The 24,505-nt window shown below is 39.5% G+C and overlaps 1 protein-coding gene across 2 annotated transcripts in view; it reads right to left on the bottom strand.

Annotated features, from left to right (window-relative positions):
• Positions 1 to 22,922, bottom strand: part of plppr2a (phospholipid phosphatase related 2a) — a 48,460-nt gene extending 25,538 nt beyond the window's left edge. The window contains exons 1-2 of one of the 2 annotated variants that reach the window (XM_086068415.1): positions 22,433 to 22,922; positions 12,187 to 12,302 (exon numbers count right to left, since the gene is read on the bottom strand). In XM_086068415.1, coding sequence (XP_085924541.1) covers positions 12,187 to 12,255 — 69 coding nt within the window. In that variant the 5' untranslated portion in view covers positions 12,256 to 12,302; positions 22,433 to 22,922. Of the gene's footprint in view, positions 1 to 12,186; positions 12,303 to 22,290; positions 22,398 to 22,432 lie in introns of those variants that run through there. The other variant, XM_086068425.1, reaches the window with a different exon arrangement.
• Between the last annotated feature and the right edge of the window lie 1,583 nt (positions 22,923 to 24,505).

The following is a 24,505-nucleotide window of genomic DNA, read 5'->3' as shown; positions in this document are numbered from 1 at the left end:
AAATAAATCTTAAATGTGTTTGAATCACCCTTACTCATTTGCCATTTAAGATGTTTTTTTGGGTCGCTATCAATTGTGTTGTTTATTTATTTATTTATATGTTTTATGTATTTGTTATAATTTTTATATTATTGTTTTATTATTTTTTTGTTTTTTTATATATATTTTATGACCGTTAGTGTTAAAGCTGCTCTATATAAAAAAAATGCCCAAAAATATCTTTACAATAGCTTTTTTTATTTGGCCATTTATGACTCAAACATCTTCTAATTAGCAGATTAGCGCCTTAGCCGTTCACAATGGGTACTCCTGCAAGCCACTGGCCAATAGCTTTCAGACTGGTTTTGGGTTTGAATCTCCTGCCGTTTTATGTGCGCATTTTGTACGTGAAGAAGGGAGTGTGCAGTTTCATTTTTTTGCCACAGGTGGCAGTAGCGAGTCAAAATTAATTTTCCTGCATTGAGCAGCTTGTGTAACTCAATAGGAAATGAGACCCTTGCTCCAGCCATCACTACGATTTTAAATCGGCGCTTGCCTGTGGGACTGTTGGACTTGCGAATGAGGAGAGGGTCGGGCGTGGTTTGGCTGTGATTGACAGCAGCAGTGAAAATTACGATCTCAATCATTTCTATAGTATGACAAACTCTGCTAAATAAACTAACCAAATGCTACGCTAATAAATCACTAACCTGAAAATGGGTATAAAAATGTTTGCAAAATGCTACTAATACAACTCCAACAGGAGACGTTTAAGGAGGCGCATACGAGACTGAGCCGGTGGGTGGCAGAGCGACTACGTCATACTGTACAAGTGATGTAGTCGACCACTTCTCATCCAATGAAAGGACAAACAGCCAAATTATGTTTATCCCAATGATTAACCTGAAAATGGCACCACACACATAGTTATTGCCCCAAATTCAAGCTTTCAAAAACATACACTAAAATGTCAAAATTATGACCAGGGTATGTGTACAGCATTAGTAGACACCGGTGTATACAGTTTATCAACAAAAAGAAGTTGATTTAGTGTTGAGCATATCTTTAAGAATGATAAATATGCTACTAACTATAACTCATCAAAGAAGTGTGAATTGTTTTCTAAACTGATGCTTTTGGGTAAAAGTGTTGATCACATCATCGGTGAGATATTGGATGTAGGCTCTCATTGTCTTCCGTAGAGTTGAATTCCACAAATGACTCATATACAGACCAAGACACAATAAAAAAATGAAATGTAGACAGAGTGAGTGTATAGATAGCGAATGAATTCTCATTTATAAAAGCGTCAGGATTCAAACTATTTCCAGACACAAATGTGACCTCGGCCAAATTGAAGTGTCATCCAATAACTTGCGTCCATCATGTACATTGTAGTCCTGGCTACTTCTACTCATTCGTGCATGAGCATCCGCCATTACTAATACACGGTGTCCGTTGAGAAATAAAGGGCATGCCTTTTTCTGGGCTCTCTGTTTTCAAATCCAATCGATGGCTCACTCATCTGAGAATCTGTTAACATGATCAGATTGTTCTCTTGAATGCTCACTGTGTCTGCTATGTTGCTATTCCAAGCTCGGAAGAGGCCTGCATGTAAGTATTTGATTGTGTTGTTTTGTTGGCAAGATGAGTTGACTTCCTATGTCAGGTGTGAAGCTTTATAGCGATAAAGTAAGCTTGGTAAGGACAGTCTTGTTCTGTGGTGCATGAAACTGGTGAGACTTAATGTGTGGCCATATGAGAATAATATACACTCCAAAAAAAAAAGATCAACAAAAAAATAACACAATTTCAAAACAAAACAAAAAAAACATGACAACATTCATTTACTTTCTCATTTATTAACAGGACCTACATAAGACTAATATAGTATAACAACATTTTTCATGGGATTAGAATGTGTTTTTCATATCATTTCAATAAAAAAACTATATAGAGATCAACAGGAAACATTCTAATAGCGTGGTGATATGGCACTTTATAAATTAAATTTCACATGGCATCAAACTACATTTGCTTTTTCTTGAATGCGTCAAGTCTATCAGTTTATTGTGATGATGTCTGCCGTGTAGCAGCAGTGTCATCTAGTGGTGGAATTGTACTCAGTTTCAAATCTGTTTACTGTCCTTCAAAGAATATGACATGCATTTATTTCATTTTCAGTTTATCACAACTGATTTGTGAGAAAAACTTCAAATTAAATATCTTCATTTATTTTAATTCAAAACAGTCTAAAAAATGTGGCTATTCATCTCAAGTGAGATTTGTCAATATGCACACAAAGCTTACATAATAAAGTAAATTAAGCACAGGTGAGCCTAAACTGTTCATCAAACTTGTGATCACTGAGAAATGGAAACAAAATCTTTCTTCTCAAAGGAATTTGATGTTGTCCTGTGAGTCTGGTTCATGTAGTATAGAAGATAGTGTTTGTGATACCTACGTTCTTGAAAAAGTTATAGTGCGAACTAAATTCCTTCACAACAATTATATATCATAATTAAATGAGCGGCATGGTGGCATAGGTGATAGCACATCTCAGTCCTCCTGTCCTGTGTGGGGTTTGGTCCAATTGTGCTTGCATGTGCTTTCTCCAGGTACCTCAGTTTTCTCCCACAGTCCAAAAACATGTATGGTAGCTTAATTTGGAAACTTCTAATTGTGACAATGCTGGAAGCATTCCCACAATTTTTATAATTTATCATTTTTACTCTCCTCACTTTTTTGCCGAGAAACAATTAGTTAAATGTTGCCTAGAAGTGACGTTAGCTGAAAGTGCTTTTCCATTGGCTGCTGCTAGATGACGTCATTTCTGTGTGACACACTTTCAAACCTAATCCTTATTCCGCTTAATATTGAAATAAATATACTTAAAATCACATTTAAAATCAACTTCAAAGGCTAATTTATTAAATTAACTCATTTGCTCCCAAAAAGGTATAAATATGTTCTATTTTAAATGTTTTAAGTGTCCCAAAGACGTATTTATATGTTTTTAATGTTTTGTTTATGCATACAGAAGGCTTTGATGCAGCCTCTCAACTGCAGAGAACGGTTGAGGAAATGGTAGTTATTACTAAAATGTCCAGAAGGCGCCATCAGAGTATAAGAGATCAGCCAGCGCCATGTTGAAAAAAGCTAATTTTCCCACAGTTCTATACATATTTGTGAATAATAATTCAACTTAGCTTTATTCTGATGCTAGTTGCTGCAAAACGGAAACAGAAATATACTTTATTTCCTGATGAAAGAAGAGACTCAAATTTTTCTTTGGGTAGGTTCCATGTTTTTATAGCAATAGAACACAATATTTTGTGGGCCTTGCAAAATCCAGTAAAACAACCGGGAGCGAACGGGATTGCTTCAGTAAAAATGGCTGGGAGTTTTAATTACCAAAGACATATAATGTAGTTTCAGTTAGTTTTTCTAACATATATATATATATATATATATATATATATACACACACACAGTGGTACATTGGAGTTTGAACATAATTACATAATTTGTTCCTGCGAAGTGGTCAAAGTCCGAGTTGTTCAACATCTGAAAATTTTTTCCCCATAGGAAATAATGTAAATGCAATCAATACGTTCCCAACAAGCTCCAAAAACAGAAAATTCCAATTTTAATTTCTATTTATGTTTTTTACATGTACACCCTGTACAGTATTTAAACAATAAAAATATACCTTACCTTTTTTATTGTGGTGTGATGGCATCAGTGGATGATAAATGCTATGTTAATGCTAGTTTTAGTTCAGTGCTGAATTTGTGTATTTTACGCTGGGAATATTGTTAGATTACTAAGTGCGTTTTGCGTGCGTTGTTTAATGTCAGGCACGTTGTTGAACAGCTAAGGGGGGTCCTCGTGCCTGTATTTACAGAATTAGTCACGGTAGTTACAACGGCGCGATAATCTCCTTCTTAATTACACTGTGGTTCGTAGCACTGTATGTTTTTCTTTGTTGCCACTGGCACTGTTGTCTTTCTTTGGGCCCATAGCGAAGAAAATTGTCGTGGAAAAATAAAAATGCACTCGCGAGTATGGAGCACCACCGCAACGTGAGCATTCGGCATTGCTGGGCTTCACTCGGCTATCCGCTTTTAAGGTACGTTCGGCTTAGCTTGCTTTGCTTGGGTGTTTGAACTCCGAAAATGAGGTTAAACTTCGAGACATTTTTTACTCAGATTTTTGGGTTGAAGCCTGAATTGAACCACCGATAGAGACACCATTTCATCACCAAGCCACCAAAATACATTTGTGAGTTGGTGTAGCAATGTGGCACATGACATGGCCATTAAACACAGTTACCCCCCACTTCCACATTGACAGCTTAACCTGACATTATTATATAATTATTATCAAATCTAGTGTCGATAACACTGTTAGCAAATGCTCCTTTTGGCTTTAACGTGCTATTATTGCTTCTGTCACCGGTTCAAAGCGGTTCTTTTGCTGTAGCACTTTAACCAGCCTAGCCAATGATGTCGTTGATGGAGAAACTTCATGTGGGTGTGGCCATTATGTTAATTTGATATGAAATAGTTGGATAGGAATACAGAATGCGTAGGTGCACATGTGCACAAAAAATGTGCCAGATTCAAATATATTATTTGTGCACCAAACATTTTATAGTACAGAATATGAGCTCAGATTTTCATGGAATAATTGATCAAATTACATTGTGGATAGACAAGTGCAACTGTTTTATACTTGAAATGTTGCTGTTTAGAATACATCAGATAGTCAATATCAGGGATTCCCTTGTGCATATTCTGTGCACCGCCCACACTATCAAGCTGTACAGAGACACTGAACAAAAAGCTTTATTGATTGTCCCAATGAATTTGAGTTTTCTGAAAATTGTCCTTACCTGAATAATTGCAGCATATATATATATATATATATATATATATATATATATATATATATATATATATATATTAGTTATTTTGTTAGTTTTCGTTAATTAAAATAACCTTGCTTCCCACTGACCTAGAATTTTAGACATCCATCCATCCATTATCTGAACCACTTATCTTCACGAGGATCACAGGCGTGCTGAAGCCTATCCCAGCTGTCTTCAGGCACTCACAACCACGCCTAGGGGACAATTCAGAGTGTTCAATTAACCTACCCTGCATGTTTTTCGGAATGTGGGAGGAAGCCGGAGTGCCCGGAGAAGACCTACACAGGCAAGCAGAGAATATGCAAACTCCAACCAGGAAAGCTAGAGCCCGAAATTGATTTCACAACGTCTGCACTGGGAAGAGGATGTGCTGACCAGTCAGACACCTTGCCGCCCGAAAATTCAATATTCCGTATATAAGTATCTTTTCCATCACTTCCACTTAAATTTGCCACTCATTGACAGAAAAAAACTACTCAAAGGAAACTAATTTGAATGGGTCTGGTTGATACAAAGAAATGGTCACAATGCTCAACAGGCCTAATAGATGGCTATATATATGCCTTCCTGGATTTGTCAACCCATTCACTCTTTCTGGATGGCAAATTTATAATTGTAATGTGAAGAAAATCTGTTAAGAGTAAAAGTAAATATCGCATTGAGAAGGATAAAAAGTTTTTTAAGAACTTAATTACTGTGGAAGAAACAAACATTTAAAATGCTTATAAAGCTTAATTTATTGTATTACAACATCTTGTTTAACACACCAGTGACGGTTTATCCGTTTGTGATCGAGCTATCTGACATCGATTGTTTACGACTCCATGCACCAAGTAAGAGAATTTCCTCACACAAATGTTTGCTGAGGAAGCAACACCAACATCACTGTGATTATTTTTCCCTGTTTTTAGGTATGTTGTGGGCTAGAAAGTTATTTTAAGTTGTTAGGCTTTAACTAGAGTCAATGCCTTGTCAATGCTACTGTGTGTGTCCACTGTCCTAGGACACACAATACTACCAGACTACTGTTTATGTTTTTGTGATGTTGCATGATAAATATTGATACTGCACTGCTCCCACATACAGAGTTCTTGGCACCAATGGAGATTTATTTCCACACTCGAGATACTTCCACAGCAGCAAACATTCTTTGCTGGATTTTGGAGTAACTTGCCACACGCTGGTCTCAAACCGAGGTTCCAGCTAGAAGAGCTTCCTTGTAGCTAGGTAGGCAGACAGAATCAAGGCAGGAAGAAAGCAGGTAGACAGATCTAGAGGGTAAAGGCAAATAAGAAGGTATTTTATTCCAGGACAAAGGTGATGAATGAAAGTCAAGAACTTCCAAGGTCAGAGTTCAGTAGTCACTCTGATAGAGAATGCTCAAAATCAGGCATAAAATGAAGACAGTCTAGCTCAGGGGTGCTCAAGTTCGGTCCTCGAGAGCCCCTATCCAGCCTGTTTTCTATGTTTCCCTCCTGCAGCACAGCTGAATCTGATGATCAGCTAATCAGCAAGCTTTGCAGAAGCTTGATAACGATCCTGATTATGAATCAGGTGTGTTAGTGGAAAGAAACATGGAAAACAGGCTGGATAGGAGCTCTCGAGGACCGAACTTGAGCACCCCTGGTCTAGCTGAACTTAAGTAGAATGATGCTGCTAGACAGATGGCTAACGCGCCTCAGCTGGACGCTGCAGGTGTGGGTGCTGGGCTAACGGGCTGAAGTGTGGCCAGGAACAGAGTGGAAAATTACACCACAGAAGGTGAGCAGGCAGAACCAACCCCCGGTCTCAAGAGACAGCCCAAAGATGAACTTGCTGGATGAGGGGAGGGGCTGGAAGGAGGAACACAGGCATACAGATACTGAATAAGTGGAACTAATATCTTTTCTAACAAGTGGTCAGATTCGTCAGGGTCGATGCAATAATCTGCTCTAGAAGACCCTTCTGCAGGTGGGTCCTTCTAATAACTAGAAGGAGGTGTAGAATTGGAAGTTTAAGGCTGGCGACCTCACAAATTTGTTGCTGTACAAGAGGGCTGGTCAGGATGATGTTGTTGGAAGTCAGCAAGCAATCAGTTCTGCATTTTGGATGTGACAGGTCGGTACTTGGAACCCTAGATATTTCCTCTCGACCATAGCCTTCCCAGTCCAAGAGGTTCTGGAGACCTCTCCCACAGTGGTGGGAATGGATTAGATACTTCACATCAATGAGGCAAGGTGACGGAGTTGCTCGCAACAGGGGACCTTGACCATATTCACCTTAGACACATGTTGGATGGAAGTGCATAGAATGTGGGAGTTCCAACCTCATCGCCATTGGACTGCTGACCCTCTGGATGGAGAATGTACCGCTCATTCTGGGTGCGAACTTCCTGGATTTCACCCGCAGAGGCAAATCTCTGGTGAAGAGCTACACCTTCAGTCCAACCTGATAGGCAGGGACTATGGAAAGTTGATCGAGTACTGGAGAGAGGAGCAAGCCCGGGCCCAGGTTCTATGGCAGCATTGGGTAAAGAAGAATTGATGAGTCGTTGCCGTCCTCATTAAAGCATTAAAGAGTGAACACTGATACCCATAAACACACTGGAAAGGGGATATTCCTGTGGCAGAGTAGGTGAGGGAGTGATGGTCTTACTCTTCCCACAAGAGCTGTTAAGATCAGGAGGATGGGTTCCTGGATACCATACATGACAAAGCAGTAAACTCCTGGGGATGGGAGCAAGATCAAAGTTCAGACGGGCATCTTCACTGCCAGCAGAACTCTCTTTGCAATGTTATATTTCCTCTCTGTCTGACAGATGGCAAACAGGGGCAGAGCTACTGGCCGGAAGCAGACCATTGGGACAGGATGCCTCCAACTCCTATATCCGAGACATCCGCATCCATTTCTATAGCTGCAATGTGATAGTGGTGGATTGAGGTGCAGTTGGGTAATTCCCGACTGAAGGCCCAGCTAACAAATGCCAAAGATGTCTTGTAAACCACATAACATCTGCTCTCCTTCATTTGTGGCAGCTGTGCCTCAGGGTGTAGAGACGGCCGTTTAGTAACCAGATGGTTGGCTGTTCGATCCCCGCTCTCCCCAAGTCATGTGTCATTGTGTCCTTGGGCAAAGCGCTTCACACACATTGCCTCCAGTGCTACTCACACTGGTGTATGGAAGGTGTGAATAAATGAAAGTGGTGGTCGGAGGGGACGTAGGCGCACACTGGCAGCCACGCTTCCATCAGCCTGCCCCAGGGCAGCTGTGGCTACTTAAAAGTAGCTTACCGCCACCACAGTGTGAACGTGTGAGTGCATGAATAATGTATCCATACCATTGTAAAGCATCTTTGAGTGTCTAGAAAAGCGCTACATAAATCCGAGGCATTATTATTATTTAATCTGGCCTGAATTTCAGAGTCCATCAATGAAAGACTAGCAATGCGATTTCTATGATGTCTATGTGAAACATCAAGTAAGTGATCCACCCACACACAAGAAAATTGTGGCAGACTGCCATGAAAAGTGTTGCTTTTTTTAAAATCAAAGTTGTTTTGCACAGTTCTGCTGTGTGATTGCATTTCTGAAGTTACCCTACTATAGACCGAGCAATAAAGAGGAAGTGTTACAGAGGTCATCTAAGCCTCCGCTGTCTGGACAAATACTAAATCAGAGACCCGTCACAATTAAATGCTTCTTTCTGCATTTTACCTTGCCATGAAAGCAAACAATAGGATTTAAAACAAAAATAACATTTGAAATTAAGGTTTCACCTGTGTTTGTTCTTCATGATAGGGACTATTAAATTGGTTCCTGGACATAACTGGCAACCATGTATAATTCTATGGTCTTCATCAACATTTTGGGACGTTTTTGGATGACTAAAAGGCATATTTTAGATTCATTATTCATCTTAGTATAATATTATTTTCATAGCTGAATAAGTATTTGCACTGATGTCCATTTTCTAAGCCTTTCAAATCTCCGATCATGGCACACTAAAGGCAAGCACCTTAGCAAAGAATTAGGGAGAAAAGTGTTTGAGGACGAAGGCAAAATGGAGGAGACAAACAGAACAAGATGGCTGAGTGGGTCGCAATGATGGGAAAGGTTGTGACTTGTGATTAGGGCACAGCCAAAGAAAGGATTCTAAAAGAAAAAGAACCGAGATAGGGAATGAGTCTAGATCTGTTTCTATGGTAACTGCTGATGAGGTGCAGAGCAAAAGAAAACTGCAGGTCATTTTGGCTTAGTTTGGATCCCTGTCACTGTCATCTACCTCACATACACAAAACAACTCTATACAGACAAGTGGTAAAATGTTTCTACTGAATTATTCTCTATTTATAACTTCTTCTTTTTTTTCATTTTGCCATTCACACAAAATAGAGACGGTTCTTCCCACCATAGAGCAATGTCTTGCACACATTTGTCCAGACACGGACTTGTATAAGTCCATTGTCATTGCTCATATTTTCCCCATCTCATATGTACAGAGGAGTGATGCAGGAGGAGGTAGAAATAATATTTGGTGAAAATGAGGCCAGCCTGTTCGAGCAAGACCTCAAATTTTTTTTCCTCCCCCAGCGATGACGTCATGTCATTGCCGCGCGTAATAAATGAGTCGCTTGCGTGGATAAATTACTAATATCACCACACATGTCAACTTTATACTTCATGTTTTAAGTGGGATTAAATTAAAGTCAAATATAAAGCCACAAATGTTACTATGTCTCCCGTGCGGACCTCGCAGATGTGTCAAGCATGAATAAAGATTTAATGCCCCGCCCGTGCGGACGCCGCGGAGCGCATATTGGACTTTTGATGACGTAGGGGTCGGATATATGCGACCTGGCCGTTTAGACTGCGGTCTCATTGCAAAAAATTTGATACGTATCCGATCTAGGACACAGGTCGGGTATAAAAAAAATCGGAATTGAGACGTTCAGACTGACATAAAAAAAACAGATCTGGGTCACATTTGCCTGCAGTGTGAACGTAGCCTAAAACAGATATTGACCAAACTCCATAGTATGTGTCACATACTGTATCCATCCATCCATCCATTTTCTTAACCGCTTGTCCTAACAAGGGTTGCGGAGCCTATCCCAGTTGGCTACGGGCAGTAGGCGCGTACACCCTGAACTGGTTGCCAGCCAATTGCAGACACTGTACATTTAACATGATAAAAATACATTTGTCATCTTTGAAGGTTCAACATATTTCTCTCTTCCAAAAATAATCGCTGATTTCACATGCACGGCCGACTACATCCTCCGCAAGGGGAGATCTTACAGTTTACCTCTGTAAATGTACTTTACTTTGCATGCCAATCTCATATTTTGGACCCCAGACAGTCAATTTATGATTCTGCAATGTCAAGGACTGTGTCTGTTTCAACCGCCCTGATTTTAAAAGGAATTAAGGGAGCCGCTTCAATTGGCCGGGAATTGCCTGCATTCCATTGTACGACGTTACGAAAAGACTAATTCTATCTGCGCTAATCAAGTTAAAAACCAAAAGAAAGAAAACTCCACCCATGCGTTCAATTAAACTTTCACTGTGCATGAAAATAGAACACTAAAGAGTAAAAAAAATCTCTCTTTCATCACTCAAATATTTTACCCATAAAACATAACATTCTAATTTAAATTAATGTCTTAGCTTTAGGACTATTTCTCCCTTCAATTCCAAAATCTTCCTAGATGTCTCCATTTCTCTATAATAACAGCCTTTAATACTCCCCTAACACACAAACACACACAGGCAGGCATACTCATACATAGGCAAGGGAATTGACTCAGACCTGAGGGCTGAGAGATTATGAGTGGGAGGCACATGGTAGAGTGGTCTAATAGAGTGTTCAGAGTGTATTATTGCCAGGAGGACCAGTGCTTCCTGTGCTCAAAAGGGTGCGGTAGATCTGTCCTGCTGTATCTCAGTCCCTCCCTTGAGAGTGGAGGTTTTCAGGTAAAGGCCAGTTTAAATACATCCACTCATTTCATTCGGTGGCATAAACCGGGAGGTGTGATACCAAAAGTTCCTACACATTTTCTCTATAACAAGTGAACATTAATTTATGTAAAAATGCAGCTTTTCTCTCCAAAATATATACCCTAATGTTTTTAATACGTGTATTGTATAGTTTATACCAGTGTGTATAAGCCAGTGTGCTACATTAGCTTCTGATAACCAGAATATACATGATGTTTGGTGAAGTTGTCAACCAGTGATGGAGACGGGTATTTTTGTTTGGTGAAGTGTCCACAGCGTAGTAGACAAAATATAGTATAATAGTATAGTATGGGTGTTAGTAGAAACCACTTTAGTCATGACGCAAGGGTTCTGTAAAATGGACTTGCCATTGGGCCAAGAGTATTTGGTGCAGATGCCGGCGAGCATGAGACAGCCCTGCCGCCCCCTCAATTACCACATCATCATTGTTTCTTATTTTTTTTTTCATTCTTAATGCCCTGTACTGCTAAAGTTACATGTGTTTGAACAAATATAATTATGACAGCAAAATTAGTTCTTAAGAGTTTAATTTAAGAGCTGATATCTAACACTGCTTTTAGGAATTCTATATTTACTTTTCTGTTAGTCACATGATACCTGGGTCTTTAGTGGTACCAGTCATTCAAATGAACAAGAAATTGAAGAAAATGTCTTATCACTTTATCCATGACTGTACAGCCGTCATTATCCAACTTAAAGGGTTAGTGTTAGGTGTTTAAGGTACGTACAGACTCAAAATAAAGTAAAAATGAGAGTAAAAATATTAAATAAGCTTTGCAGTTTGCACCAGCATTCCTGACATGTTTTATGACGTTTATACATGATAAAGCATGATATTCTGGCTTTTAACATTTTTAGCTGTCCTAAGAGCAAGAAATATATGAAGCTACTCCAAAGCATTTCTGTTGTGCACTGCAACATCAACAACTACCTCCATGAATCTTGCAGTTCATAATTATGGTGAAAAACACTCAATAGGTACAAAACAACTGTAGCCACTTAAGAACATCTCAGCAACCCCTGGTGTGGCAACAAGGTGCGATGTTAGACACAAGTGTTTGCACAACTGTCCCAAACTCCACAGTCCATCTTGAAATATTGATGTCACACTGAGATTGCAGATAGAGAATCAATTCTTAATGCAAAAAGGGGTCCTCTCAAATGACAGCACTAGTAATTTCAGCTAACTTAAAAGAACACAGAGATGTAATCAAAAGTGACACTGGCAATTCTGTTTTGAATAAAACAACATATGCGGTATATTCAATCATTTCTTACCTCTACAAACAGAAAACAGGGCACGATGGAGCTGCTGCTCTTCACACCTGACTTCTCCTCCACTGCCATGCCTCTGCGTGCTTGATTCAGCCTCCCTTGTCTCAGCTCTCAACCTCCTGGTCCGGAAGTAAACAACATTAAGTTAGTCTAGAAACTATACTGGGGTCCAGTGGAAACACATGCAGGACTCATCCTTCCTACATGCATGCATGATCACACAGGTGTTAGCATTCTATTACACAGATTTTAAGTTTTGTATTGCTTAATTATTTGAACACTTCGCATTTCATTATTGTAATAAAAGTAAGCTCATTGTTTTGCAATGAGTGCTATCTGCATTATGTATTTAAAGTGGAAGTCAACCTAAAACAGTGTTTTAAGTGAATACAATAAATCCACTATATATATATATATATATATATATATATATATATATATATATATATATATATATATATATATATATATATATATATATATATATATATATATATATATATATATAAATGAAGAAGTGGGACACTGAGAGGACTGAAGAAAGCAGAAAAGAGTACAGGGAAATGCAGCGTAAGGTGAAAGTGGAAGTGGCAAAGGCCAAACAACAGGCATACGATGACTTGTATGCTAGGTTGGACAGTAAGGAGGGAGAGACTGATCCATACAGGTTGGCAAGGCAAAGAGACAGAGATGGGAAGGATGTGCAACAGGTTAGGGTAATAAAGGATAGCGATGGAAGTGTGTTGACAGATGCCAGTAGTGTGATGGGAAGATGGAAAGAGTACTTTAAAGAGAACGAAATGAGAGAGAACGAAGCATAGAAGAGGTGACTGTTGTGGACCAGGAAGTAGCAAAGATTAATAAGGATGAAGTGAGAAGGGCATTGAAGAGGATGAAGAGTGGAAAGGCACTCGGTCCTGATGATATACATGTGGAGGTATGGGAGTGTTTAGGAGAGGTAGCAGTAGAATCTCTGACTGGGTTCTTCAACAGGATCTTGGATAGTGAGAAGATGCCTGAGGAATGGAGGGAAAGTGTGCTGGTGCCCATTTTTTAAGAACAAGGGAGACGTGCAGAGTTGTGGCAACTACAGAAGAATAAAGCTAATGAGCCACACAAAGAAACTATGGGAAAGAGTAGTTGAAGCTAGACTAAGGACAGAGGTTAACATTTGTGAGCAGCAGTATGGTTTCATGCCAAAAAGGTGCACCACAGATGCAGTATTTGCTTTGAGGATGTTGATAGAGAAGTACAGAGAAGGTCAGAAGGAGCTGCATTGGGTCTTTGTAGATCTGGAGAAAGCTTATGACAGGGTGCACAGAGAGGAACTGTGGTTTTGTATGAGGAAGTCTGGAGTGGCAGAGAAGTATGTTCAAGTGGTGCAGGATATCTATGAGGACTGTAAGACAGTGGTGAGGTGTGCTGTAGGTGTGACGGAGGAGTTCAAAGTGGAGGTGGGACTATATCTGAGTCCCTTCTTGTTTGCTATGATAATGGACAGGATGACAGACGAGGTTAGACAGGAATCTCCATGGACTATGATGTTTGCAGATGACATTGTGATCTGTAGTGAGAGCAGGGAACAGGTGGAGGAGAAGCTAGAGGCGTGGAGGTTTGCCCTGGAAAGGAGGGGAATGAAGGTTAGCCGTAGGAAGACGGAGTATCTGTGTGTGAATGGGAGGGACCCGAGTGGAAGATTGAGGTTACAGGGAGAAGAGACCAAGAAGGTGGAGGAGTTTAAGTATTTAGGGTCAACAGTCCAGAGCAATGGAGAGTGTGAAAAAGGAGTGAAGAAGCGTGTGCAGGCAGGCTGGAACGGTGGAGAAAAGCATCAGGTGTGATGTGAGATAGAAGAGTTTCAGCTCAAATGAAAGGAAAAGTTTATAAAACTGTAGTGAGACCAGCAATGTTGTTTGGTCTGGAGACAGTGCCACTGAGGAGAAGACAGGAGGCAAAGCTGGAGGTGGCAGAGATGAAGATGCTGAGGTCCTCTTCGGGAGTGACCAGGATGGATAGAATCAGGAATGAGTACATCAGAAGGACAGCACAGGTCAGAGAGGCCAGACTGAGATGGTTTGGACATGTCCAGAGAGATAGTGAGTATATTGGCAGAAGAATGCTGAGTTTCCAAATGCCAGGCAGGAGATCTAGAGGAAGACCAAAGAGGAGGTTTATGGATGTAGTTAAAGAGGACATGAAGCTAGTTGGTGTGAGAGCAGAGGATGCAGAGGACAGGGTTATATTGAGGCAACTGATTCGCTGTGGCGACCCCTGAAGGGAAAAGCCGAAGGGAAAATAAGATATATATAAATATATATATATATCCCCCCGCCGAAAACACTTATCATTGGGGGTTTTACGCCAGGATCCCTGTATGGGGATAATGAGACCCTAGCAACGAACAAACTTCATTATTTGCATCAACCATTCTTATAGAGTATTATCGCAGTATCGTGAATCTTGACTTACAGAAGTTAGGTTTACATTTCACTATTGTTTTTTTTTTCTTGTGTGCTTTGCTTTCATTTCTGATTACATGATGCAGACCAATCTTTGAGTAGCACTCGGAAAAATAACTTATGCGAGAAAATTTCTATTCACATTCTTTCTGATGAAATCTGCATTTAGAGCTTCTCCCACAATTATTTTATACTTATTGGCACAATCGTACGCCACACACGGTAGTGCTTTCGCTGTAGAGGAAGAAAATAACGTGGCTAGTAATGCAAGATGGCCGCGTCCGTGCTGTATCAGTCTGCAAATCCACCCCATAGTCTATGGTCTTTTTGAAGCTTTGAGCCAGGACATTTCACTTTTTATTTCACTTTCTTAACTCAAGAGTTATGGTTGTACACACGCGTTAGGGTCTTCTAGCATTGGACTAGCAGCTAGCATCACGTTTACAGCAGCCGACTTGAATGACGTATGCGGGCTTCTTTCGTCAAGCGCAGCTCTATACTACGGTAAATCCATTAAGCGTGCGCATGGTAATGTGATGAGCGCAGGACTTCCGTAGTGTATGCAAATCCGTGGATTAGCAACGCTCACCAGAACAGCTTTTTGGGATCAGAAAACATGCATTGTGAAGCATACCCGAACGCTGACAGTACGTTGTCTGCACATTGAAAAGTACCTTGACGCTCAAGTTAGATTTTTAGAAGTACCGGAGCTCCGTACCGGTGCGTTCTGGCCCACTTAAAACACTGACCTTAAACAATTCTTGACAATAATATGTTATATGTGACCTCACTAGTCTAAACGTAACATTCTAATTAATATTACATTTGTGGAATTTGAGTTATGAAGTAAAATTCAGCTATTTTTATCCATCTCAGGAGGCAACCATTTTGCCACTTGCTGTCGACTGAAGATGACATCACAGTTGCTCCCTGAGATGGCTAAAAAATGGCTGGAATTTGCTGCTCATATTTCACTAACGCAATATTAACCAGAATACCATATTTAGACTAGTGGGGCTGCATAGAACATATTATTGTCAAAAACTTTTTTTGGGCTTGACTTCTCCTTTAACTGCTTCAGTTAAGTATAGTTAATAGCAAAAATAAACAAATAAATAAAAAACACCCTGCAGTTTTGCGGCAGCTGGGGTGCCCCATTAAAAATACAGTGAAATAACTGAAAATTACTTCTCATAACAATTAAAACTTGTGCCTTATTTTCAGGTTGTTTTTAATGTTTAATTAGAAAAAAAATCTCATTTTGAAACAATTAAATTACCTAGAAATAAAGTAAGTAAACGTTGTATTACAAATAGTAATGCTGAAAATTAAATAAATGTGCTGTTATGAGTTGTTTTTAATTACATTATTTTATGGAAAGAGGATGTATAATAATTTGTGTTTGATGTAATATAACATTATATGACACAAACAAAGAATGTGATTCAGCTTTCAAAACATGTCAAAACACTGTTGAAAAATTAGATATTGGTTTTAAAATGGCAAGAATTTACTTTTATGGTAATTCATTTATATAGCGCTTTTCCACCTTACAATGGCCCTCAAATCGCTTCCCATTTTTACTACACATTCACCTTCTGATGACGCAGCATCAGGGGTTCAGTATCTTGTTCAAAGATACTTTGACATGGTCACAAAAGGGATCAAACCCACAACCTCAGAGATACTCGACGACTACTCCATCACTGAGCCACACCACCGCTGTTTATAATAATTTTAAGTGACATGAAATGTATGCTTAGTTGGTAGTGCTGATGCCCCATAAGCAGAGGCAGCATCCCTAAGTTCAAGTCCAATTCTTTGCTTTGCATATTAGTCGCCTTCCCAAGCTTTCCATGTTATGTCTCTTTAGATGTCCTTTCAAAATAAATATATAAATGTTAATACAATGTCAATAAATGTTACCATCTAGGACTTTACAGTAATTGTAGTTATTTTCCATTTAAAAACATTAGTCAATTAAGAAAGAATTCATCATAAAATTGCAAATTTTTACTATTAATTTCTCAGAAATGTTAAATGATATATATTTTTAAGAGTTTTAAAGTTGCATTTTACAGTTTATTCCTTCAAATAACAGACACGTATTTGTGAAATTAAGATTCATTTGTGAACAGATCTTAACAATATGTATGTCTAATGTGTTTTTTGTAAATTAATAGAAATATTGTGTGTTTTCACAGTTACAGTGATTTCATGTTATTTTTACTTTAGCATATGAGACTATTTTTTTTAATTAAATGATATTTAAAAAAAGAAAGAAAGAAATATCATTAAAATAAAGTCAATGGGGAAATGTTGTTATTTTAGGATTTTTTTGTTTGATTTTTATTGTCTAGGTCATGGTGTTATTCTGTTACTGTCTGCCGACAACCCCATGTGTGAATGACAACTTCCAAGTTTTTTATGCACGTTCAGTTCCACAATATTATGCCCAATGACAGGTTTTAGTACATTGTGGTTTGTATTTTCAGTTCGTACTGTATTTCTATTTGTAGTCCAAGCACAAGACATCTCTGTTCACTTTTTGTGGAAAAGTGAAGGCTCAGTAAATAGCTTAAAACAAGAGCTCACTGCAATGTTTTTGTTTTATTACCAATACACCAAGACTGTTAAACTGTACTACAATAAAGTCTGTCTGGTGTATGCAAGTTAAATTTGCGTGTCTGAATTGGTCATTGGGCATTACATTTTGCAGATTTCATATATGTCAATATATGAGATCCTTAAATGTGTATTTTTAACTGATAAGGTGACACTAAAGAGATGAGACAGGTAATGAACAAACGGTCAACTGCTTAACTGCAGTGGACATTGTTGTCTAACTAATATTTCAAAACACTTAACATATAATTTAGGATTGGCTGCTACATCTGCCCAATAAAATTCATCAGTGTTTTAACTTGTCAAATCCATGCTTGTGATTGTATCTGCCATAATGGCTCCAATACAAGCACTTTCCTCTTTGACACGCTAAATGCAGACAGTAAGTAGAGAATGCTGGTGTTTAAAATGTATGGCAAAATGTTACATGAATTTTGAAAATTCTACCATTTCAACATGTTTGAATGAATTAGGATAACACAGGATGTCACATTTAGGGAGAGCAGTCATCTTACCATTGTTTTTGTGTGTGTGTCATCTAAAGGCAAACTATATGTGGCTTCAGATGATTATAAATAACTTTTTTTCTCATGGTGGGACACTAAATACTGTAGTGTAATATTAAAATGTAAAATGTAAACTGTATTTAAAAATAGTGTATGCAAATACAAATGCTGAAAGCAAACATGACTATAGATGGCCTTCTACATCTGCAGTAGATAAAGTTTTCGATATTTTGTCTTTTCTTTTGCAGCAATATGCTAAGCTACTGTTTCCCAATAAACATAATGAACAATAATGCTAATATTTAGGTAGATGGGTGTATGGTCACCTCCTATGCAGCTGTCACTCATTGTATTATAATTGGCCCTTATGGCACATCAAAATGACATCTTCAGAGCAGTGGCCAAAAACGGACAACTTCCATCATGTAGTGTGTTTTCATCATAAGAACAGAATCTGTAAATTGTGTGAGACTAGGCTGTATAGGTGTTTGTGTGACAAAGTGAAGGTAAATAACTATGCATGTTGTACTTATTGATATCTGCCCTAACCTGCTGACTAATCAGATCCAGTGAAACGGACATGTCTACTCTTTTAAAGGCACGTTGTGTAACACATCAAATGGGTCATTTATATCAACATTAAAAAGTATACTACAACAATCTGAATCTGAAACAGAATGAAGTGGAATAGCGAATGTGATTATGACCTTGGTTTTCATACATCTTTAGAAATTAGGATTAGAATGACTGTACACTTAATGAGTATTTTTATGTTTTTATTGTGATCTCAATGAAATGTCGTGTCTTGTCTCACTCTTTCAAATGTATACATTAAAGGACTCTCAAGCAGAGGTGAGTGGTTCTGTGCAGGAGAACTTTCAACTATTGAATGTCCTTTCACGAGTGGAAAGAAAGGCCTGAGGGATGAATAAGGCCTGATTCCAAGCTTTTAGCAAACCTTAGAACAATGCTATGTTCCAAGCAAGACTGCTTTTAGACAGCTCATTTGGAATCAGTGTGTATGTGCATAGCATGCGTGTGTGTGTAAATGGTTGTCAGGTTGTCAGGAGCAACCAGAAACTCAATGTGGAAAAAAATAAAGAAAAGAATCACTACTTCACTTACGTCCATCACAATGACAACGTAATCTCTAAGAGAGAAACAAGTGGATAGGACTGGAGGAGCATTTAAAAAAATGTTTGGGTGATGGTGAATGGAACGTTAGATTTCCTCCTCCTCCTCTTGCTGAGGAGACGACTCAAAGAACATCTCTCTTGCAATTTGGGCCAAAGTACAAGGATGTGTTGGTGGCAGCAATTGTGTTTTGGGAAAAACTGCTTGGTGGCCAGAGATAAGTGGGAGAAGCTTTGATCATCTAAAAAAAAAAAGTGATGCTGAGTCGTGGGACACCTTGGCAGGGATGATCATTCCCAGATTGCCATACCTCGTGGACTTCTGGGCTGTCATACACATCGTGTGGTACAATTCTCTTTTCAACCATTCTCAGTTTTGTTTTGCCTTTCAGGTGCTTAGATCTCTTTCAAAATGAAGATGGTACAAAAGAATTGTCCCCATATTTGCACAAATGTAAAGCTGTCATAACTATATTGTCCTGTATATACAGTTGTGGTCATGATTTGACATTCACAAATCATGGATATGAATGTTTTGTTAATTTTACACTTTGATTAACTATTTATTTGTACTGTTGTTTTTCCGTTGTGGATTGATTGTACAATGGAAACCAGGGGTCTCCAAGTCCGGTCATGCAGAGCCCCTATTAAGCCTCTTTTCCATGTTCCCCCTACCCCAACATACCCAAATCCAATGATGAGCTCAACAGCAACCTCTGCAGAAGCCTGATAACGATCCTGATCATTTGATGCAGGTGAGTTGGAGAAGGGAGGCATGGAAAACAGGCCTTGGACTTGGAGACCCTGATGTGAACGAACAATGATTCCACCCTCGGTCAAATTTATCCATGTAGGCTCAACAACACAAGTGGAGTGTTTTTTTCTGGGGGGGACTAGTTTACAGAAGCAAAAAATAAACCATTCAAAAAGTCAACCACTTCAAACTATTACATGCACTAGCAAGCTTGTCATAACTGGAAACTGATGGAAACCCTGTGTCGCTATCCAGAGTTCATTTTGCATTGCAATGGATTCAGTACCAACTTTACAAGATGTTTATCCCAAAGTCACCATCTGAATCCTGTTGAATTCTTGTGGACGATGCCTCTAAGCCAGGTTTGTGCCATAAAAACAACCAAGTAAACAATTCTGCCAGGAAGAGTGGTCAAATACTCAGCTACAATTATCAAAGAAGTGTGTTGGTAGCTTCAAAAAAGTCCCTGGTCGAGGTGACACGTGTTAAAGTGAAAGTCAACCCCAAAAATTGTCTTTACAATAATATACACATTTTTACAATAATAACACGACATTCGATTGAAAATTTGTAGAATATGAATTAAGATGCTAAATAGTGTTGTTCCGATACCGTTTTTTGGCCCCCGATACCGATTTCGATACCCAGCTTTGCAGTATCGGCCGATACTGATACCATATTGATACCTAAAGTTTTTTTTTCTCAACATGAAAAAGCTGTGTTGCCATTGGTTCAGAGCATTCTAGGGCCAATAGGATATCTTAGCTCGGCATGCAGTGAACATGTCACACATCAGTGAATGTCGTGCATGAGCAAGACACAAGATGCTGCATCCAAAGTCCTATATTAGCGTCAGAATTAATGGTATCGGCATGTTACTTGTTAGTACTCACCGATACGGATACCACTGATTTAATGCAGTTTTGGTGCCTCTGCCGATACTAGTACAGGTATCGGTAACACTAATGCTAAATTCACTCATTTTAATCTATCTCAGTGGGCGGCCATTTTGCCATTTGCTTTCGACCAATCACGGCTCACCTGCTTTCTGAGTTTGGTCATGTGACGTTCGCAAGCTGATCCATAATTGGTCGTTACCTCAGCCCTGAGCAACTGTGACGTTATTTTCTGTCATCAACAATTTTTAAAATGACCACCCCCTGAGATGCATAACAATGGGTGGATTTGGCATCTTAGTTCATATTACACAAACAGAATACAGTGTTTAGAATAGTGGGGCTACATACAACATATTAGTGTAAAGATTAGAAAATGTTTGGGTTGACTTCCCTTATAAGGGTAATTTAACCAAATATTAATGGGGGGTGAATATAAAATAACTTTTAATTTGTGCCCCGCTATTGTTTTTAAAAATGAATGAAGATCAGAATGTCATGTTTAGACTGTGAGGTCGCATATAACATATTATTGTCAAGAAATGTTTAAGGCTGACTTTCACTTTAAGGCTGACTAAAATGTCTTATTCATTATCTGATCATGTTAAGCCTTGCTTGTATCTATCTGTCCAAGTTCCAATTTGGTGAGGGACTCTTCCCAACGACGATTTTCGGAACATGTGCACATTCAATGGAAAGCTTTCCAGATGATTTGAATCTGATAATAGCAGGCAAAGTGGAAAGGGAAGTCTAACTAACCTGTCAACGGAGACAAAGTTGCTGGACACAACGAGATAGGAGAGAGCCAATCTATTAACGTAGCTAAAATTGTGTTTTGAACGAAGCAAAGCAAGTACGCAAGCACACATTGTGGAGGGCAGGACATTAGTGTCCCGATGCTGCTCCAAGGACTCCAGTCAAAGCATAACGATGAGGGCAGCCATATGCCCTCTCTTCTGGCTCTGCAGTCCCATCATCATGCCCCAGGTCACACGAATGCCATTTGACCAAATACTGCCATAGCAGCTCATGCTTGCCTTTTTTTATTTTTTATTATTTCAACCTCATCATACAGATCATCTCATTTTAAGCATAAATCGTCAATTGAGCAACTGTAACATGAGAGAAGATGCAGTGATGCAGCCATAAAAGTGCCAACTGTCTGTCAGTCAGTCATTCTTCTGTTTCAGCAAGCAATGCCACAACCTAAATATTCAAGAGAGTGGAGAAGAGCATGTGACCCCCCCGTACCTGCAGAATGCCTCCTTACATTATTGTGTGTTTATGATAAATGTAAACATTCTGCCTTTGCAAAGACAAATGTCAATTTAACAATGTTGTTGTTATTGTTGGTGTAGTTTTTAGTGGTATAGAACTGCACTGCATCATGTTACCCTATGAGTCAAATGATACATGATACAGCTTTTCTGCTGGATCTCAGACTGTGCAAGTACTGAAAATATTGTTACTAGTACACACATGCATACAACAAACATAAGCAATGCACCTATAAAGTGAGCTAGCAAATCATTTTGCTGTACCTTTATACTACTCAAACAAAAATGTAAGACCCAAATAGGATGAACACTGCTGTGCAATTGGGCATTGTTTGGAGAGTAGCAGAAAATACTGGCTAGCACAGTGACACTCCTCCCATCACATCATACACACCCACAGGCACACTCAAGAATCATAGGAAGAACCCGGCAACAAACAAATCCTCCAGTTACTCACTTGAAGTGTTGAATATGCAAAATAGTGCCTTGCAAAGCACATGCAGATTCTTTCTCTCCAGCACCGGAGGCATAATGGCTGTTAAGAGGGAATCCTGCCATCCATCCATGTGTTTATCCCCCGCCCCCTCCTCCCTTCTTACCTCGGGTACCTCGTTGCTGGGCTGATGGTTGCCGTGGCGCCGGATTCCTATGCAGTGACCATGCCTGATCAGATGTTGATGATGTAAAAGTGCAGTGACAAATCTCTCGCCACGTCCTCTGCTTCTTGCCCTCTGCTAGTCCACCGCTCCTCAGACAGCCAGATGAAGAGAAAGAGGCGTGCGGCAGCCTCCCGAACCTTGCACGTTCTCACTCACGCAGTCCACACACGCATCATCCTTTTAATAAGCTTGCCCCAAACACCAGCGATGACTAATGACTTAAGTGGCTGAAATAACCTCCTGTGCAATATTTGGTCTGATGCGGCTAGACAGCACATAGAGATGGAGAGAAGAGGAAAGCATGTCTGTGAAGGAGTAAGAGTGTGGATGCATGGATGTGAAAAAGTGAGCGAGAGAACGTGCGAGGGAGGGAATGCATTATATGTGTCAGCTCATTTGTATTCAGAGCTTGTGTTCCCTCTCTACTCCTCTTGTCTTCCACTGGCCAGCTCTCCTCGCTCTGCCTTTTCTCTCCTCCTCCCGTCGCTCTTACTTTCTTTCCCCTGCCTCTTGGTGAATGTCGTGAGAAACCGAGAGGACGTGAACCTGCCCAAAACATCAGTGCAAAGTCGGAGGGATGCTGCAGACTAGGGAAGACTTGGGGCAATTAAAGAAAATATTTATTTATCTATTTATAGGTGCGCTGCTGCCTGCCTCTCGCGAAGCTCATGCTGGATGTGAGTTAATGATATAGGCAGGGAGCCAGGTCCACCTTTCAGGATGTTTTTTTTTTTTTTTACTATTATTTCCTGTTATCTCATACCTTGGGCCATCACAAGTTGATAGGGGCCACCCCCGACTCGGGGCCGTTTGCTCATAGGAGCCCAAACAACCCCACCCCATTTGGGAAAAGCTTCTGGCGAAATTGTTGTTTCTCAGGTCCAAAGCAGCACAATCCTAGCAATTTTTAGGACTTTGCACTAGCATCACATTTCCATCGTATGGTTCAGTTACTTATGAGCACATTCCTACACAATTAATGACATTCCAACATCCAGCACTTGGACAAAAAAAGCAAGCATCTATATACCAGAGCAAATAGGTAAATGTCTTGCAATATTGCATTAATTAATAAGCCTACCAGTATTTTTGCTACCTCGTAATGCTATAATGGTGTATTTTGCGTGTTTGTTCATGCAACATGCCTTCCTGCTAGTTCCATCTGTGATTGACTGATGAGCGTGTCCAGAAGTTAACATTACTTATGCTGATTAATGAAAAATCTTAAAGAGATGTTAACATTAAATAAATAACACACATATTTGACGCAAATAAAATGGTTTTCAGACTTTTTGCAAGGCAAAAAAATAAATAAAAATAACACGAAGGCTATTACTTTGCGATTGGATGGTCGAAGGTGCGAAGGCGGAACTTCCACCTTCCAGCAGTGCAAAGCCTTTCCGTATCCGCTCCCACGGCATGTAAGGACGCTAAAATAGATTAGCTTTTGGGCTCATATATACAAAAGCACAAAACATAAAGCATAAAAGCATAGAACAACTTTGGAGTGAACGAGGTTGTTTTTGCTGTAATGTCCTATTTTCGCGAATCTGATCAATGATGTCAAAGATTGATCGGGCAAATTATGACATTACAGGCGATCACCATATATATATATATATATATATATATATATACATACAGTGTTCCCTGGTTTGCGCGGGTTCGTCTTTCGCGGCTTCGCTGTTTCGCGGACTTTTACAGCATGTTTTTTGCAGCCTGCCACCCGCCCCATGGTTCACGCAGACCCGCCACAACGCTCGAGTGGAGTTTTGGGGGCACCGCGGCAATGCGGTCCCAGTCAAAATAGGTTTACGTGTCCTGCCTCGTATCTTCATCATTAAAATTATTTCTAACCGCTGTTGTTGTTGTGTGTGTTTTTTATTACTATTTTTATTTAATTTTTTAGGAAAACAGACCGGCCGGAAAAAATTGATCAATCGCCGTTATATTTTTGTTTCTCAAATAACTAGTTTGGATATTAGATATTAGAGCCCCGACTGCGCCCTTGGC

This window comes from Leptonotus elevatus, chromosome 1, assembly GCF_054856555.1.
Source record: "Leptonotus elevatus isolate MCC_2025b chromosome 1, RoL_Lele_1.0, whole genome shotgun sequence".
Classification (NCBI taxonomy): Eukaryota; Metazoa; Chordata; class Actinopteri; order Syngnathiformes; family Syngnathidae; genus Leptonotus; species Leptonotus elevatus.
Note: the sequence above shows the minus strand (reverse complement) of the source record. Positions and strands in the feature narration are given on the sequence as shown.